This window comes from Brassica napus, chromosome A1, assembly GCF_020379485.1.
Source record: "Brassica napus cultivar Da-Ae chromosome A1, Da-Ae, whole genome shotgun sequence".
Lineage (NCBI taxonomy): Eukaryota > Viridiplantae > Streptophyta > Magnoliopsida > Brassicales > Brassicaceae > Brassica > Brassica napus.
Genome location: NC_063434.1, coordinates 12,047,791 through 12,068,434, shown reverse-complemented (window position 1 = coordinate 12,068,434; position 20,644 = coordinate 12,047,791). Strand labels below are relative to the sequence as shown.

The 20,644-nt window shown below is 31.9% G+C and overlaps 1 protein-coding gene across 2 annotated transcripts; it reads left to right on the top strand.

The window, feature by feature from the left end:
* Window positions 1–16,652: 16,652 nt before the first annotated feature.
* LOC106365383 (protein IQ-DOMAIN 19) lies at window positions 16,653–18,411 on the top strand. Of its 2 annotated transcripts, XM_013804825.3 has the most exons (4): window positions 16,653–17,160; window positions 17,247–17,453; window positions 17,547–18,062; window positions 18,172–18,411. In XM_013804825.3, the coding sequence occupies exons 1-4, from the start codon at window positions 16,810–16,812 to the stop codon at window positions 18,196–18,198; spliced, it is 1,101 nt and encodes a 366-aa protein (XP_013660279.1). In that variant the 5' UTR covers window positions 16,653–16,809; the 3' UTR covers window positions 18,199–18,411. The 2 variants fall into 2 exon arrangements, with proteins under 2 accessions (XP_013660279.1, XP_048631422.1); XM_048775465.1 differs by having other exon boundaries at window positions 17,247–18,062.
* Window positions 18,412–20,644: the final 2,233 nt, after the last annotated feature.

Below are 20,644 nucleotides of genomic sequence, written 5' to 3'. Positions count from 1 at the left end.
TTCTGGTTTTATAAAATAATGAATTCAAAGAGCTTGCACAAACGTACTTCCCAAAAAAAACGTACTTCCACATGCAAAAGCCGGAGCACGCGTTAGAGCAACATTATTGGAGGTTTCTTGCTTTTAGGTTCTTAAAATACATGTATGTGTATGTATATAATATATATGCGTATGTAATTGCGGGATTCTAAGCTTTACGGTAAGAAACTTTCGGTTGGGTTTCCCGTAAAGCTTAGAACTCCGCAATTACATACGCATATATAATATATACATACACATACATGTATTTTAAGAACCTAAGAGCAAGAAACCCCCAATAATGTTGCTCTAAAGACTACAAAATGACAAAAGCCGAAGCACGCGTTAGAATTTAACCCTAACATTTTCCTAATATTTACATTCAAATGCCATTAACCTTAAATAAATTAAATGCTATCTTTTTAATATAACTTTACCTATTCTCTTAAATTTAAGCCACTACAAGAAAACAAAACTTTAACGGAAAAAAAAGTCCTCGTAAGTTTATGTCCTATTTACGAGTACTTTACGAGGAAAAAATAAATCATCGTAAATTAACGACAATAAAATTTCGTCTATAACCGACACAACGTAACATGGTTTTAACGAGGAAACAAGGATTCATCGTAAAGTAGACGTATCTGTAACGAGAACTTTACGACGAAATATTTTACGTCTATTTAGTGTTGATATCTCGAGTGCACCAACTTTTTAGTTTTAAACATGTTTTTTTGTTTCGACTAGCTAACTATATTTCCTCGTAAATTCCTAGTAAATTTTCACCTACCAATTTTGAAAATTTCCTATAAGTATGGCATTTGTGTTTCATTTGAAACACACCAAAAAAAAAAAACTAAAAACGTGAAAGAAAAAAAATTACGGGTGATGGGAATATATTCGAGTTGCGGAAGTGAATGTATATGCACAGAGATACTAACATGAGAGTGACGAAAGAATATCTCGAAGGGCTGGAGACATTTATGCATCAAGCATATTCTACACCAGTCGCCTAGAAAAGCGGTAAGATGTTCTGTCCTTGTCGAACAACAATTCAAAATTGGCAACTCGTAAAAATGTATGGAAGCATTTAATAAATAAAGGTTTCATGTCACATTACTATATATGGTTTCAACATGGAGAATGTTATAACTATGGGAATGAAGCTAATAGTAGTAATAAAAATTTCAGGATGAACCGGTTGATCATTTGCCTAATGAACATAGTTACCATCAGGAAGAGCAGATGGTAGATTATGATAGGGTTCATGATATGGTAGCAGATGCATTTGTAGCTCATGATGAAGTTGAAGAACCTAACATAGATGCAAAAAAATTTTATGAAATGTTAGATGCTGCGAATCAGCCAATTTACAGTGGTTGTAGAGAAGGTCTTTCTAAATTGATGTTGGATGCTAGAATGATGAATATTAAAATTGATCACAATCTACCTGAAATTTGCATGGATGCATGGGAAGATTTGTTTAAAGAGTATTTGCCGGAAGACAATGTGTCTGCTGATTCTTATTATGAGATTCAGAAACTGGTTTATAGTCTTGGGTTGCCTTCGGAGATGATAGACGTTTGCATCGACAATTGGTTTATAGTCTTGGGTTGCCTTCGGAGATGATAGACGTTTGCATCGACAATTGCATGATCTATTGGGGAGATGATGAGAAGTTAGAAGAATGTCGATTCTGCAAAAAGTCACGATTCAAACCGCTAGGACGAGGGCGTAATAGGGTACCGTACCAAAGGATGTGGTACCAACCAATTACAGACAGATTGAAAAGATTGTACCAATCTAAGCAGACTGCTGGAGGGATAAGATGGCATGCCGAACATACTCAGACGAATGGTGAGATGACTCATCCAGAGAAACAAAAAAACAAGGATCAGAAAATTAATGGCTTGACTTTTTGATGGGGATCCATTGCTGGTGTTGATAGGCAACTCTCTCTCTCTCTCTCTCTCTCTCTCTCTCTCTCTCTCTATCTCTCTCTCTCTCTCTCTCTCTCTCTCTCTCTCTCTCTCTCTCTCTCTCTCAGTTACAGCAGCGAAGCTAGCATATAGGAGCCCAACATCAATGGCGGCCAACAATTTTGCTACGAAGCTAAGCAGAAACACGAACAGAATTACAACTCCCTTTTCACTTGCTTCATCGCCAAGTTCACATCTTTCTTCGGCCTCAAGCAAACCTACCTCCTCTCTCTCTCTATCTCTCTCTCTCTCTCTCAGTTACAGCAGCGAAGCTAGCATATAGGAGCCCAACATCAATGGCGGCCAACAATTTTGCTACGAAGCTAAGCAGAAACACGAACAGAATTACAACTCCCTTTTCACTTGCTTCATCGCCAAGTTCACATCTTTCTTCGGCCTCAAGCAAACCTACCTCCTCTGTCCGAAGCTAGATCCTATCTTCCACCACCGAAACCCAGAAAACAAACTCACTTACAGAGAGCTGCTACGTCCAAACCACATGGTGGAGCTAGCGAGTCTCGGTTTTTGCAAAACGCACAGGAAGTTATTATCCGAATTAGAATTAGAAACTGAAATTTTATTCATGAATCAACAAACTTCTTAGTGAGATGAGAGGAAAAAAACTGGGAAATTAGAGAAAAAGAAAAGAAAAAAAAATTCAGAAATAGAGAAGATACGGGAAGGAAGAAGACGAGAAGACGAGTCGGGTCTTGAGTTCTTTTTTTTCAAAATAATAAAATAATTTAAGATATTATTAAAAAATATGGGAAAGATATTGGGTAGATATATTAAAAGGGATAATTGGTAGATTTTTCTAACGATTTTTTTTTCTTAAAACATTTTTTAAACAATATATTAGAATATTAAGATTGGGCAATTTAGTAATGTGATATATACTAGATTTTGACCCGCCCTTTAAAGGGCGGGTATATTTTTTGTTTACATTTCTTTTAAAAAATTAATTTTCATATTTGTGCTTGAGAGATTCCGTAGGATACACATAAATTTTTTTTTGTCACAAATATAGCTCTTAAGGATCAAAATGACCAAAATATTTTATTAAGAGGTATGTTTTTGGGTTTATGGTTTAGAATTTAGGATTTAGGGTTAATAATTTAGGGTTTAGGGTTTAGAGTTAAGCGGTGGGCTTTTGGGGGTATGATTTCAAATTTTAAAAACTTTAAAAATTTTAAAATTTTCAAAATAAAAAAGTCTATTTTCGTCATTTTATTTTTTGAAATCTATTTTTGTGACCCAAAACTTAAAAAAAATCTATTTGAGAGAATTGCCTTTTGTGTTTTTCTTTGCATCATATTTTTATTTTTATAATCATATATTCATATTTGTGTAAAATATATATAGTTTTAGATGATTAGTAATGGTTTTGATAATTGTATTGAATTTGTGCAGGTTATAATATGTTTAACATTCTAATACAAATAATTTTTATTATGAAATATGTAATCAGATTTAAATAAAATCAGAATTTTTTTGGCATAATTAGTTAAAAAAATATTCATACTCTAAAACCTAATGTTGAACCTACCTAAAAGTCTAGATCCTGAAACCGACTAAGTCCAACATATATACTCAAAAATATTGATATAAAGTAATTATAAAAAATTTTCTGAACTTAATTTGTAATATAATATTTTATGCGATGTTTTCATATTTGATAAGAATCCACGATCAACACAGAAATCTAATGATATGCATATAAATTATCTCCAATTTTGAATTAAATTATAAAATTTCTATTTAGGAACTCCATAAAATATGGTTAAAACCTCGTAAGTTCTTCATTGACCGTGATCTGGCTATAGTTGACCCGATAAAAACCTAGATAAATCTAATGATCTTTAAAAAATTAACTTAAATTTAATTTCATAATAAATTAGTCAAATAATTTTTATTTCATGAAACTGAGATAAAAATCTAATTATATTGGAATATTTAAAGACAATAAGACTATAAAGCACAAGATATTCAGGTCTAGTGATTAGCTAATTTGTCTCGTGTTCGGATTTTAGAAAGTTTTTTTTGTTTTTTTATTTATTTTCATTTTATTAATGGCACAATCGTAATTAAACTGTCTTCCTCCTAAAGCCAGCTTTTAAGTTTCATGTAACTTTCTCCATGGTTGCTATCTGAGTTTCTTTAACAGCTTAGCCTTTTTCTTATAAACGGCTTCTAAACGACTCAAATATACATATCCGGTAGCCAGTATTCGATTGCAATCATTCAAAAATCAAAATAGTAATTTTTTTTTATGAAACGATTTTTTAGCCGAGATTAAATTGATTCATATTGTTTTGGTAACTGCTTATGTAACTAATCTGTAGGAAGAAAGATAATCAATTACTATATTATAATACTTGGTTTATTTTTTAGTAGGTCATAACAATCGTAAAAAGGAGAAAGATGAAACTGTTTTTAGAAGATACAGTTACCAAAGAAAAGATAATGCGGTAGTTAGTGTTTAAAAAAATATATTAATTATATAAAGCGAATAATTAATGGTTCCTTAAATAAAGGAATTAAATAGTTGGACTCAACTAATATCAATTGGGCATGTTCCTGTTTTAATAGTATTGATATATAAGTGTATTTTCAAAAACTTAAATAAGGGTGTAGTTTTGAAATTATATTCTTATTTGAATGCATTTCTCCAAATTTTTCTCATTATAAAAACTATTAATCTTACAATAAAATTTGTTTTCAGTAATTTAAAAATTTTGCTATAAAAGATACAAATGTTTAAAAAACCATATAAGTAGAAATCATCATTTAATAGACATTAATTTTAAAAATACACTATGTATGTTAATATCATTTAAATTTAATTATATATCCTATCAAATAGAAAAAATATTGTTTGGATTAATAAAATTGATTTATATGTTCGCACCAGTTTAATTATATATGCAATAGTTACTAAATTTTAATTATTCAATATATATTTATTATTTCGTAATATATAAAAAATATACTAGATAAAATAATTTACTGTATCTCTACTATATAAAAGAAACTAATTTAAAGACTCCTAAGCTATGCCACATCAGCAAAAATATTTGTATCCAATCAAAGTTACACATTTAACAAGCTTAAATAAAATCCAACCTTAGTCGAAATCCGTTCTCTAATCATATTACAACGAAATCTATTTTCTTTAAACAACAAATTTTCAAGAGATTAAATATGATCCACATTTATTCAGCCAATATTTTTCCTCACCTTCCCATACCTTTTCTCTATCCTTTCTCTACAGTTTAAAGAAAAATCAATAGTCCTCATGAATCTTTTCTCTACAGTTTAAAGAAAAATCAATAGTCCTCATAAATCTTATATAATTAAAAAAGTTTAATGAATCATTTATTCAAATTGGCACAAAACAATGATGAAACAAATAGTTTTTAAAAATCAAATAATGTATAAACATATACAAATAATTTATTCCAAAAATGTTATAAAATAAATAGTAAAATCTTTGCGAAGAGATAACTTAAAATATATAATAAAACTAAACTTATATATTTGTTTTCAGTAGTATGGTGATATGAATAAATTAAAAAAAACAAATCAAACTATTAATTTAAAACAGTTTATTTTTCAAAGTATAAGAGCATTAAAAATTTGGATTAAAACAAAAATTTAAATATTTTATATTTGATGGATATACAATTTTTTGGATGAAACATTTACCAAACACTATTATATACTATTTCTCCTATTTTAAAATATTCAATATATTTATAATTAACACCAGATCAAAAAAATAACAGCTGAGAAATTACATAAATGTAAAATAAAAAACAAAGTGAAATTTATCAGTTCAAAAAAATCACAACGAAAACTCAAATCGATCACCATATGTTACACATTACCTTAGACATTTTAATTTTTTGAAAAGTAAAATGGTATAAAATATTCAAATATATAAAGATGTAAAATGAGTTTCAAAAATAATAATAATAAAGATGTAAAATTAAGTTTATAAGGTACAATCTGCGCGTAGCGCGGACAAGAATTCTAGTATATGTAATGCTCATCCTGCACAAGGCGTAGATCTTAATCTAGTTAGAGCTTAATTATGTCGAAACTAAAGGGTTGGGGATTTATTATGCCGAAAACCCCAAATTGTTATTACAAATCAAAGAAAAAATAAGAGATTATCAAATGGGCTAGCAATGGTCACAATTGAAAATAATACAACAAATCATATTAGTTTCTCTTACTATGTTTAATTAGGCGAAGGAACTTGTTAGAGGGCTTACGAAGCATTTTAATGTTATCAATGTAAACTGAAAACACATGATCTGCTGTCCTTAAACTATCATAACTTGTCAGTGAAAGGAACTTGTTGAAGTTATTAAATACAAACTTACAAAATCTCTGGTTCTAACTACTTAGCCACTAAAGAAATGAATGAAAAGGAACCAAAAAAAAGAGGAAAATCTATTTCTCTTCTAATTTGATAAGGAATAATTGTGTAATCTATTATTTCTTAAATTCTAAAGAATGTTAAGGAACCATAAGAAACCAATATTTCTTGTAAATGGTGTAAATTATAAGGAATGATAAGGAATTCACTATTCCCACTCATTCTCTAGATCACCATTTAGAGCCTCTATAGAATCTTATTCCTCAGTAATCCCATGTTATGATATGATCGATAGAACTGTTGCATTCAAAGTTATAGTTCTAGTTTGTAAAAGTGGTGACATAAGTTCTATTGATGTAGAAACCCTTGAAAATCACATTCATATTAGTGACTCAAAACATATTCTTCAGATGTTCTATTTTTATTGCAAGGGCGAAATGATCATTTGACTATAAGCCTTACAATGTCCTTAAAGCAAAATATGCAAGTTTTTGTGTCATTTGTAAATTTCGTCTATGACAATGGTGTAGGTGAGAATATGAAGATGGGCCACAACGTTCAAGTCCAGAAGATATATGATCCAAAAGAAGTTCAGCTATTGTCCAAATGGTCATCTTGTTCAAAATACAGAGGAGCAAAAGCAGAGTGTACGGGACGAGTGAAGACAAGAGAAAGCAACCAGTTCTATCCTCTCCAAACTATTGAAGCTGTGTGATTTACTTTACAGCTGTGTATATTAGCTGTAAAAATAAGAGTTCTAGAGTATTCTTATCATTGTATATAAGCTTGCTTGTAAACTGTAATTGAACTTAAGTTGAAAGTTCATATTTTTCACAGAAACTTCTTGTGTTCTTATCTTCTTCATATGGTATCAGAACCATTGTGAACCTTAACAGGTGACATCAATGGCGGATAACCTAAATCCTTATCATTTTCCTAGTAATGTCCATATTCTGAGTTCGGTCACATTGAAGCTCAATGATGGGAACTAGCTCTTAAGGAAGATCCAGTTCGAATCTCTTCTCTCAAGTCAGAAGCTTGTGGGCTTTTTTAATGGTTCCATTGCGGCTCCTCAACAAACGAGGACGGTGATGCAAGGAAACGTTCAGCTGGAGGAACCCAATCCTCAATACGAAGCATGGTTCTGTTCCAACCAGCTCGTGCGATCGTGGATCTTTGGAACGCTTTCCGAAGATGTGTTGGGAACGGTTCATACTCGTACCACATCTCGCGAGTGAGAACTTTAACAAAAGTTCTCTTGCAAGAGAGTTCTCTTTGTGCAGAAACCTTTCAACTGTTAACCAAAAAGGACAAGACTTTGGCGACCTATTGCAGAGATTTCAAAGCCATTTGCGATTCCCTGACTGCTATTGGTAATCCTATTGAGGAGTTAATGAAAATATTTGGCTTCTCAATGGTTTTACAGGAGAATATGATCCTATAGCAACGGTGATTCAAAGCTCCTTGACCAAGATTCCTTCAGCAACATTCAACGATGTTATCTCTGAGGGTTTGACTATAAACTCCAGACGTAAACTCCAGACGTATGAAGAAAAAGCTCAGGTCACTCCGCACCTGGCTTTCAACACTCAACCTAAGCAGTCCCAACAAGAGTACATGAACACAGCTCCGATGTGCAACCCCAACTACAGAGGCAGAGGACGTACAGGGTTTACTCGAGGTAGAGGAGGCTACTCAACTAGAGGTCGTGGATTCACTCAGCACCAATCTGGTTCAGGAAGTTCAGGAGAGAGACCAGTTTTTGAAATATGTGGAAGAACCAGCCACACGGCTTTAAAATGTTATAACTGCTTTGACAATAACTATCAAGGTGCAGCTGCTTATGCATCTCTCCGTGTGGCTGATGAGAATGGTCAGGAATGGTATCCAGATTTCGGGGCTTCTGCACATGTTACTTCATCCACAACAAATCTGCAAGAAGCTCACCCGTATGAAGGAAGTGATGTAGTTATGGTAGGGGATGGAGCATTCTTACCTACCACACATGTTGGGTTTACAGCTATCTATCTCTTCAGCTTCAGGTACTCTATCTCTTATTGATGTGTTGGTATGTCCTATTATTAAGAAATCCTTGTTGTATGTCTCAAAACTGTGTGATGATCAAAACTGTGGGGTGTTCTTTGATGCTAATGATATCTATGTTATTGATCTGGATAAGCTGACAGTGGTAGCCAAGGGACCAAGAAGTAATGGTCTTTATCGATTGGAGAACAGAGGATTTGAAGTAAACTTCTCAGATAGGCAGGTTGTGGCGTCTGAAGCAGTGTGGCACTATCGTCTAGGTCATTCAAATCCGAAGATTCTTCAACAATTCAGTAGCAGTAAGGAGATTATGATGAATAAGAGCAGAACAACCCCCCTTTGTGGGCCTTGCCAGATGTGGAAGAGTAGTATATTACAATTTTTTCTCCAGTTTCAAATATATCTCAGTCTTTAGAGAGGGTTCACTGTGATCTGTGGGGTCCTTCTCCAGTTGTATCCAATCAAGGATTTCAATATTATGCAGAGTTTATAGATGAATATTTAAGATTCACTTGGCTTTATCCTATGAAACACAAATCTCTGGGCTCTCATAAATATTTCTTGGGTATTGAGATAGAATCTCACTCTGGAGGTCTTTTTCTACATCAAAAATCCTATGTCGAAGATATTCTACATCAAGCGGCTATGAGTGATTGCAATCCTATGCCAACACCTCTTCCTCAATGAATCGAGCAGCTTGATCCAACACCTTTCGCTGAGCCAACATACTTTTGAAGTCTAGCTGGTAAGCTCCAATACCTTACTATAACCAGACCAGACATTCAGTATGCGGTTAATTATGTGTGTCAGAGGATGCATCTACCTACTATATCTGATTTTGGTCTTCTTAAAAGGATTTTGAGATACTTAAAAGGGGTAATGGAGTTGGGTTTGCATATTAAGAGAGATATTTCACTCTGTCAGTCTATTGTGACTTAGACTGGGTGGGTTGCACTGAAACAAGGATGTCTACGACTGATTTTTGTACTCTTCTTGGTCCTAACTTAATCTCATGGTTGGCAAAAAGTCAACCTACAGTTTCTAAGTCATCAACAAAAGCTGAATACCGTGCACTAGGAGCCACATCAGAAGAGATTTCCTGGATTTCATTACTGCTTAGAGACCTGGGAATCTCTCAACCTCATGCCACACTTCTCCGATATGATAATCTATCAGCCGTCTATTTGAGTGCAAACCTAGCACTACACAAGAGGTCTAAACATTTTGATATATATTATCATTATATCCGAAAACAGATAGCTCTTGATCTGATTGAGACTAAGCACATTCCAGCTTCACAATAAACCATAGACATTTTTACCAAACTTTTACCAAGAAAGGCTTTTGTGGAGTTAAGGTGCAATTTGGTGTTGATCAACCCCCACCCAAGTTTGAGGGGGAATGTAGGTGAGAATACGAAGATGGGCCACGACGTTCAAGCCCAGAAGACATATCACCCAAAAAAAATTCAGCTACTGTCCAAACGGTCATCTTGTTTAAAATACAGAGGAATAAAAGCAGAGTATACAGAAAAAGTGGAGACAAGAAAAAGCAACCAGTTCTATCCTCTCCAAGCTATTGAAGCTGTGTGATTTTCTTTACAACTGTTTCTATTAGCTGTAAAGATAAAAGGTCTAGAGTATTCTTATTATTGTATATAAGCTCGCTTGTAAACCCTAATTGAAGTTAAAGTTGAAAGTTGATATTTTCTTACGTAAACTTTTTGTGTTTTATCTTTTTCATAAATGGAATGCCAGTTCGGCAATTCCTAATGAGATTAGTTCACATTCAAGGCCAGAGAGTCCTTTATATGTTCCAAATCTCCACTAAATAAAAGACATTATTTTGTTGTAAAAAAAAAGACATTAATTTCTTTTTTACTTGTACTAATATAGCTATTAATTTAATTTATTGTTTTGCTTTGCCGTTTACGATATCATTTATGCGAGGTATGAATCAGATTTAATGAGATACGGTACTGGTAGAACGAATACAACTAATTATTTGACTAATTCAATGTGTACGGACTACTTGCGATATATATAACTTGAAATACAGTACAACTAATTATTTTCATCATGGTATCTGATTTTCCTGTATAATAATAAGCACATTTAAGAGATTTTGTCAACTTCAACAACTTATTCAAACGCGAATTGTCTGGAAGAACCCGTCGTTGTTTTCCAAAGCTAAACATTTAGGCCATCTTCAATGGGTAAAAACTCGAATCTCATTTGAGTTTCTTAACATAAGTTTTAATATTAAAAAAGAACCAATGAAAGAGTAACAAATATTAGAAGAATTTCACAAAAACTCTCTTGAAACTTTTAAAGAAGAAACTTATCTCTTCTTTCCACGGAAACAAATACTTTAGATTATACTTCAATAAGACCGAGACATAAAAGATAAGTATAGTTAACATTTTGGGTCACTTACTGAAATGGCATAGTTCTTAAATCTTTCAAATATATGATTACAAGTTTTAAGTTCTAAGAGATTTCAGATTTCTACTGAAAAGCAAAAAAAAAAAAAGTTACGAAATATCAAATTTATACACACTTTTTTGGTTTAATTTTTATACACACTTGAGACATGCATGCATAATTTACATGACAATAGTAATATAAAATGGTGTTTCAGACTTGTGTTTACTATATGTGGAAGGAGAGGAATGAGCACATACACCAGACAGGCTTTCGTACGGTGGACCAAGCTATTGAGATTGTTGATAAAGCCATACGGAACAGGATCAGCTCTCTTCGATATAGGGCGGATCATAGGATTTTCATAAAGTATTGCTTCTTTCTATAGCCTCATCATGTAGTTTTCACATTCTTTTGTAAATACCTATTATTTTATTCCTACCAAAAAATTTCACATTTCATTAAAAAAAAAGTAATACAAAACTAGTTTGAATTTCAGTTCAACAGCTGTGATTACTAAAAACTATTAAATCATGTGGTCATATATTAACAGTCCCATTCGACTGACCACAAACTATAACTAGAACCGGTCCTGAGAATTTGGAGATCCTAAACCATTTAGTAAAAGATTTCAAAAGCTTGGAGGCCTAAATTTTTTTGTTTATAAATTCAGGGCCTATTTACATAAAAACATTTCAAACATCCTTTCTCATATATTTCAATGTGGGGGCACTCAAGCCAACCGTGTTTTGATTATTCCAAATATAATAACTTTTTAGTAATATATATCTCATGCTAAAATCCATGAATGCAGAACGACGTTTATATAAAAATAAATAAAAGTTTCTTAAAAGTATATATAAAATACAAGTTACGATCATGAGAAAGTATTTCACACGGATTCTGCTTCACCCTTTTTCACATGGCTCATCAATCGCGAGTCTCACGTTCTGGACTTGTGTATTTTCTCGTCTACCACACACATACATGCAAAATATCAAATTTGAATCCAGATTATGACACGATCGTCTCCCATCTACAGTTCGGGTTGTGCAGTGAAATATTGTTTTTGAGTTATTAGTTAAGTGACTCCAAAGGATGAGTTGTCTAAAAACGGTCTTTTAGTATATTCTGATATCCAACGAAGTAGGCAAGGAATCTATCTAACCGAATCTGATTATTGAAGATTTTCGATTGGTGATTAAGCTGTGATGGCTGTTGAGGCTTTAGCTTAATTATAAAGTCTTTAAAGTCAATTTATTTCCAATCAGGTTTTAGACTCTTTAAAGTCTGCAAACTGCTTAGCTGATGGTTTGGCTAACCTTGTTTTTTCTCTTCCATTTGGATTTGTAGCTTTGATGAGGTACCGATTGAGGTTGCTGTTTTATTACAAGAGGATGTTGTTAGACCTCTCCGACTACGACTAGTTCTTGTAAACTGAAGTCTGTTTTCTTTTGAATAAATTTTGGGAGTTTTCTCCCAATTTTTACCGAAAAAAAAAATTCCTCACAGCCAAAATAACTGATTTTACTCTTGTTTGTTTTTCTTAAAGCCACAATTTGATGTTTTTAATATTTCTAAAACCATATTAAAAAATTTAACAGTAACAGTTTTAACAGCCACATTAAATTCAAAAGCCTTGCAGTAAAAGTCTTCAAAGTCTCAAACAATCGGAGCCTGGCCATCGAGTTTCCACTATTCCTTTTCTCCCGAATTAGCCTATACATATCTTCAAAACGTACCGTAATAAACCGATAATTCTACATCACGTTATGTATTATTCCCATGAATTTTTACATTACCATACTTTTTAGTTCTACAAACCAAAAACAAAAGAGAAAACTGTACACAGAGACAAATTATATGTAACTAGTGTTCCTTCCCGTGCTATGCACGGGCAAATTTTTTTTTTTTTATTTTGAATAATTTTATTATAAGTGTAAATTTAAATAAATTAGTAATCTTTAAATATATTATAATTATGGATAATATTGAAGTAAATCTGTTGAAACCTTTTTGGCAGTAATATCTGGCAGTAATATCTAAATTTGTTTTTTAAAAAGATATGTTCATATCTTTAATCTCAACCGGGATTTGGAGGCTTTTCACCTTGTGTTAATAATGATAATGGCTGCACATGGGATGGGAGGGGCGATACGTGCACATGGGTGTATATTTTAAGTGACTTAATACTAATTAATGAAGGTTTAATGTTCATGCAGATGGAAAAGCAGATGGCAAAGTTGAGAAAACAGAGGGATCTTGCTGAGTCCAGGCTTGAAGATGAAGAAAATAGAAGGAGATGTCTAAGTGTCATAAAGAGGTAACTTGAAAAACATATATAAATAATAGTAATCGATTTATTAATCTTACGATTTATTTTCATTAATAAAATAATATTAGCCCCTGTGCTAACGCACGGGTTACTTTCATTATTTTCAAAAATTATCTGATCATAAGTTATAACGATCCAAAGCATAAAAAAATAAATTTTTATTTTAGTCATATTTTCTAAACCTAGATAACACATGTAAGAACGTGATTAAATATCTGAATATTTACTTGCACCCGTTTTCATATTAAAATATGTTTCTCGTAGAAATTTCATTGATAGATTAGTAAAATTAGTGATGTTAAAAAGAGTAAAATCAACAAACTATAAATAAGTATATACATTTGTTTCCCATACATCTTCACATTTGTCCTAATACAAATTAACCACACTCTGTTTTTTCTAACTTTTTTAAACATAGAAAAGTTAATCTGTTTAGATAATTACAGTATTAAATGTAATCTGTTTGTTGACAAAAAATAAGTATATAAATGACATAATTTAATATTAATATTAATGGGAAATCATCAACGGTTACCACTTTATTTGAAGTGGGTTTTACCATTTGAGTAACCGTACATGGAGCCAAATTATCAGTGTTCACCATTCTGAAATTGATTTAAAAGTCTTAGTAAAAAATAATGTAAAAGGAAAGATAAATATGTAAATTTAAAAATGAACTTACCCTTTCTTAAATTCACTTATCTCATCTATATCTTCTTCATTCAGAAAAAGCTTTGTAGAAAAGCGTGAGTTTTGAACTGATATTTTACCTATATATAAAATAATTTATTTTATACTGTTATTAAATATTTTTTAAAAATACAGTACTTATATGATAAAATGGTTATCGTTGAATTTTTTGGTCCTCATAAGACTTCCAAGCAATATAACTGGACCAGTTTTGTTGTTCTTCACATAAGAGTGCACATCCTCAGCATGGTTTTCCCATAAAGTGCATTCAATGATTGTTTCACTACAATTAAAAACATTGAATTAATATACAATCAAAATTTCATAACGGTAATGTAAGACAAACTTTAGATAACTAAAACACTAACATAACTATAATCTTTGCTTATAACTAATCTCGTAGTTGAATATCCAAAAGTTTTGTTGAATGTCATGCATACTTCCTCTCAGTGATTTCACCCATGCCAACAATTTCACCCAGTATGTCTACATAAAAATAGAAAATTGAGCAAAGATTAGGTAAATACTGAATGGGGAAATTATGTACTAACTTCAGTACGGATTAAAATATGTAAAAGTTAAGAGAAATAACATACCTATGAAGACATCATCAACATTGGACTGAGATAAAATATCTGGAAAAGGGCTTAAGTTGAAGCGAGATAGATTTGGGATCTGCTCAGAGGTCTTCATATATGTAGTCCATATAAAACTTATCTTGTAAGGGTGTGTGGTTCCTCTGTAATCACCATTGTTACCCAACACTTCAAAATTCATGACATCTAGATACTCTCCTTCTTTAAGGTCTCTTCCAAATTTTTTAATCAACTTCTGTTTCACAGAAGCTTGAATCCTTTCTCCCTGTCAAGTGTGAAAGATTAAAGATTAAAGATTAGACATTACTCAAACGGTTTCTACAAAATATTTTTAGATATCAAAGTGTATACACTTTTTCATCCACAAGGATAGCTTCCATCCCGAGAACAACTTCAGGTTTATTTTTGGAGTAGTAGTTCCATACCCATGAGACCAACACTCGGATTTTCCATTCTTTTTGAGATGCATTGAGCTGGGAAAGAGGAGTATACTCCAGTGGCATCTTCAACCTACGCTCTGCAGAAATAGAGAGTGGATGATGTATTAGATAAGAAGAAAAGAATTGTTCTAAGAATATTGATGGAAAGCAAAAACCTGTGGAGAGCGTTTTGGCTACGATGGTGAGGAAAAAAAAAAGAGATGAAACGATGGTGGAAAAAAAGAAGGTGAAGCGGTGGTGATAAAGAGAACGGGAACAGGGGAAGCTATCGTGTGTTCAGTTGAGAATAATTAGGCTTAAAGGTTTGTGGGATAAGTAGTGGGTAGTTATTCTATATTTATCTATTGTAATTGTTAATTTAATTTTATTGAGTTGGTATTTTATCTAACCTTTATTATATTAGTTTTAATACAATTACATTTGTATTTGATCCGTAGAAACTATTTTGTGTATACTATTCTTTGCAAAAACCAAAACACTCATAGTTTTTAATTTCCAACCATATCAAACCAGCATGTATTTAGTATTACTCTGTATATTTTCGTTAGTTGAAAAGTTTATATTGTTGAAGTCAGATATTTTTTTTATAGATTTCCACTTTGTTTGCTATAAATAAATGAAAAATAAGTAAAATTTATCATAAAAAAATATAGTTCAAATAAGAAGAGCATTATAAGCATCTTCAAATGTAGTATACAAAATCCCATTAACAGTTCGTATATCTTCGTAACTGGTAGAACCTTTGATCTTGTTTAAAAGAAGACTCATATAAAAAAGTTCTTTTGTACTTGAGTAATTTTCATGTTTACTATTTGCATTCTCTCTGTTCTTACTATTAACTTCAATCCAATCTTGAAATTGTGTAGTTTCATTTGCCTTCTTTGCTGAAAGATTACCAAAATCATGACCTCCATGTGTAACTTCTTTGTCACTTTTTTTCATAATGGTTCTCTCCATCTGTAGCAAATATGAAATAAAACTTTTAAATTAAATATGACAAAAACACAGAAAATAAGATATCTAGCTTTTTATATTAATAAGCCTTAGAAATGGTAATAATGATTATAGTACACATGGGTAAATGTAAGCTTTCATAGACACGTGAACCTCATATTACCTACAAAATAGACACACATGTATAAACTGAATGTAATCGTGTCACTTCATCGCTAACAATCTGAAAATTCTCACTTTTGAATATAGGTAGTTGTTGCTGAAGACAAATGAATATAAGAGATTTAAAATATCAAAGTATTAGCTGGTTTTAGAAATAATTGTGAGTAGAATAGATGCATTTATAGGAGATGAAGAAAATAGGAGAATTATATATATCAACGTAAACAAAAATTTATGAGGAAAATAAGGAAATTGTTGGTTTATATTTAGACTCCAGAAAAATAGGAGATGCAAGAAATTTTCAGAACTAACTTCTATAATTATCGCACACATAGTTTTGTTTTAAAAAAAATTGTTTCACATGATTGGGTCATTTAAAGTTGGTTATTTGTTTTATTTTCAAACTGCCAAATTTTGCAAACAATAACGTGTTTTGCTTTTTTTATTGAGCATTTTTTTTATAAAAAAATACTTTTTCCACTTGTCATGTTAGGATTGGACGTGCGACTTGCGCTTTAGTATATAAGGGATTATACTTTCCAACATAAATTCCACTTAAATTCAACCAATAAGAGCATGCAAAGAACGGGAAAATGAATGTTCTTGAGTGATGGGTAGTTACGGTGTTAAACTGTCAAAAAAAAAGCAGTTAAAGAGTTCTTCCCGTACAATGTCTTAAAAAGCGAGTCCCATTATAACCTCTCAAAACCAAACACACGCATCCATTACACGATCTCTTCTTCTCTGACGTATAATGGTAGTCTGACCAAAGATTTTCAGAAAATATAATGGGGAAAACAAGCAAGTGGATTCGAAATTTCTTAACAGGAAAGAAGGAGAGATCAAAGGAAAAGATTATCCAGAGTGAGTGTGGTGGATTCACTTCACCGGTTCCGGGCATTCCTAAAGAGAAACGTCGATGGAGTTTTAGACGTTCTTCTGCCACTAGACCACCAGCTTGTGCTTCTACCCTCAAAGTTTCATCTCCACCGGTTCAACCGTCACTGCCTCCACCGCCACAACCATTTGAGGTCGCAAACGTGGACACTGAACATGATGAGAACAAGGGCGCGGAGATTGCAATGGCTGTTGAAGAATTTGCAGCAGTGAAGATTCAGGCCTACTATCGTTCCCATTTGGTGAACACTGAAAAAAACTAAACTCCAAAATATATTTTTTCTCCTTTTTTTTTTAACGAATCAGTTTTAAACTTTTTTGGGGGCAGGCGAGGAAAGCATTAAGAGCCTTAAAAGGGTTAGTGAAATTGCAAGCACTTGTGAGAGGTCATTTAGTGAGGAAACAAGCAACAGCTACACTTAGATGCATGCAAGCGTTGATTACACTTCAGGCTAAAGCTCGAGAACAGAGGATTCGTATGATAGGGAATTCAACACCAAAATCCACAAATCAAAGAACACCGATTCATTACAACGTAATGGATCTAACCCAGATCTCAAAATTCAATCTTGACAACACCCAGATCCTAAAGTTTCCAACTTTGACTCCTCTGTTTTTGTTATTGCAGGAGAATGACAAGAACATCGAGACTGTGGAAATGGAGATTCCGTCCAGATTTTACTCTCCGGCGCCTTCAATAACCGATATGAGTCCTCGCCATTTCGAGGATTGTAACTCGTTCAACAGAGCTCAACGCAGTCCTCAGTGTTTCGGATTCAAAGAGTATTACAATGGAGATACTCTGTCTTCTTACGGCTATCCTCTCTTCCCAAATTACATGGCTAATACTCACTCTTCTAAAGCCAAGGCTCGGTCTCAGAGTGCGCCGAAGCAGAGACCTTACGAGATGTACGAGAAGCATACGAGCGCGAGGAGAAAATCTTCCGTGGAAGCACCGAGGAACGGTGTACTTAAGGCCGTACGGGTGCATAGAGCTTCATCTCAATTAGGAAAGGAAAGTCATTATGAGTATTATCCGTGGATAGCGACTAAGCTCGACAGATCAAACATTTCGCTTATGGAGAGTGAGTGCGGATCTACCAGCACAGTTATGACCAATACCAACTACGGTAGACATGTTGATGTGAGTCCCGAATACTACTTGTTTCCCAAGAAAACATTATTTGAGATTAGATTTGCTACAAATAATTATTTTATTTTTTTCCTTGTTCTTGGTTATGTGGTTGTTGCAGGTTCAGGGGAACGTGCAACAAGTGTGATTTAGAAATTCTTAACTGATCTGAGATATTACTGGAAAAAACATAGACCAGTCTAGACACTATATGTAGACTGAAGAATGGTTCAAGGAAGAACAAAACCTCTATATGTAGTAGAAGAGATATCACGTCTTAAATCTTGATTCTTGCTTTTCATCTTTTACAATTCTCATTGACGTTTTGATATTTTTGGATAATTTGTTTGTGTTAGTCAAATCCATGTTCCTAAGAAAAATAAAAAAAATCTACTAGTGTGGTGCTGAAACGAGAGGCAGCACCAAGGGGTTGGTATATCTGTCATTTATTCGATTTCACTAGGTCGAAAACTAGATAGTAAAGAAGAAGAAAAAAAAAAAAGAATTTAACAATTCTAATAAGCCAATAGCAAATGAGCTTTAAGTTTTATTTCCGATTCTTTATTTCATCAGTGAAAAATAGAAACTAACTTCTTCTTCTTTTTTTTTTTTTGAAAAGGCTTTCAAAAATAGAAACTAACTTAACCAACTCATAATGCCCCATAGCTTTATATCTAGGTCTCAAGGTGTCAATAGGCCTAGGTATCAAGATCCAAAATTTTCAAATCAATGGTACACTTTTAATTGCAAGAATAGTACTTGACTTTTACACGGGTCCAAAAAATAGTGTAGATTTGAGCCCGTGGTCCCTTGTTGATCAAAAGAAAATAAAATATTTAACAAGCAATTTTTTCGGGAAAATTGGTATATTCTCCAACTATTTGAAATTAGCTCATTTAATATCAAAGTATTGTTTGCGCAAAATTATTCCCGGACTACTTGCCGACTTCACAAAATTGGGCTTGAAATAATCAATAGTTAAGATATAAAGTATAAACGGAAAACTAACGATTTTTGTCCTGTTATAAAAAGATACAATATTGATCATAAAATCGTATTAATATGGATTTTTATTTAATAGATATTCATATTAAAGAATATATATATATATATATATTAATATTGTTTAAATTAAACTATGTACCATTTAAAAATACATAAATATGTTAATTTTAAAGTTTGCATTGAAAAAATATTGAGATCTTAATATTTTAATTTTGAAATTTATATCAAAAAAATATCACAACGTAAATTTTAGGATTAGTGGTTTAAATTTGTTGTTACATCAAATATACAAATGTTAATAAAACCATATGAGTAGAAAGTCTCAATAATATATATTTATATTAAATATACTATATATTTATTTCAATATCATTGAAATATAATTATATACTACCATATAAAATAAACAAAATGATTATTTTGATTTATTTACCATATATATATTGTAAATAAACTAGAGGTATTATGTTGATTTATATGATTACTCTAATCTTCTATATATTAATTGAGATTTTATTAATTAATATTGTTCGAAAATCTTACAAGAGATCAATACAATTATGATTTATTTCGAAACTATTGAAATTACCTAGTAAGAAGATGGATTGCACAATAAATTTGCTTTCCTAACCCTAACCCCCTTTCTATTTGTCAGAACACCAACATAAAATATTTGGAAGTATCGATTGACAATCTGAATAATAACTTTTTTAAGTTCAGCCCGTTGTTTTCCTTAAATGAGTCTAAAACCGTTTTTAATGATTAACTTAATGGGTCACGTCACGTACATAGTAAAATATGTTTTGGTTTGAAATTTATTGCATACCCAAAATCAGTATGAATCATCATCATTTACGTTTAAAATTTTTGCACAACAAAATATAGGGTTGGACAAAAAATCTGAATCCAAAAAATAGTACTCAACTTTAACCAAAATTGGTTAGATATCCGAATGGGTTCAATATTTTGGTATCTAGAGAACCAAAACCAAACCCAATCCGAACCAAAATATTTTGGGGATCCGAATATATCCGAACCAGATTTATATACATAAATACATTAATTATTTTTTAATTTATATCTAAAATAATATACAAAATATATAAGATATTTTTAAGTTGTCCAAAATTCTTGGAAATATATACAAATATTTATAAGTACATGTTTAAAATAGCTAAACGATATTTAAAATATATATTGATTTCCTATTCAAATATTTAAGCTAAACCAAATTTTATGTTGAGTTTAAGTATTTTGGCATACATTATTCAAATTTATATGTTATATATTATTTTTATTTTTAGATTTTGAAAAATTTAAAGTATATTTGAACTTTAATTTTTGAAAAAAAAATTAAATAGGTTATCCGGACTCAAACCCGAACCAAACCCGCACAAAGATCCAAACCAAAAATTTAAAATTATATGTTATATATTATTTTTATTTTTAGATTTTAAAAAATTTAAAGTATATATGAACTTTAATTTTTGAAAAAAAATAAATAGGTTATCCGGACTCAAATCCGAACCAAACCTGTACAAAGATCTGAACCAAACAAACCTGCAAGGATCCAAACTGAATTGAACCAA

Excerpts from the sequence above, each read along its gene's own strand:
- LOC106365383 (XM_048775465.1), top strand. The coding sequence starts at position 16,810 with ATGGGGAAAACAAGCAAGTGGATTCGAAATTTCTTAACAGGAAAGAAG. Across the intron at positions 17,161-17,246 it reads CCTACTATCGTTCCCATTTG|GCGAGGAAAGCATTAAGAGC; the intron begins GTGAACACTGAA and ends TTTTGGGGGCAG. Across the intron at positions 18,063-18,171 it reads ACTACGGTAGACATGTTGAT|GTTCAGGGGAACGTGCAACA; the intron begins GTGAGTCCCGAA and ends TGGTTGTTGCAG.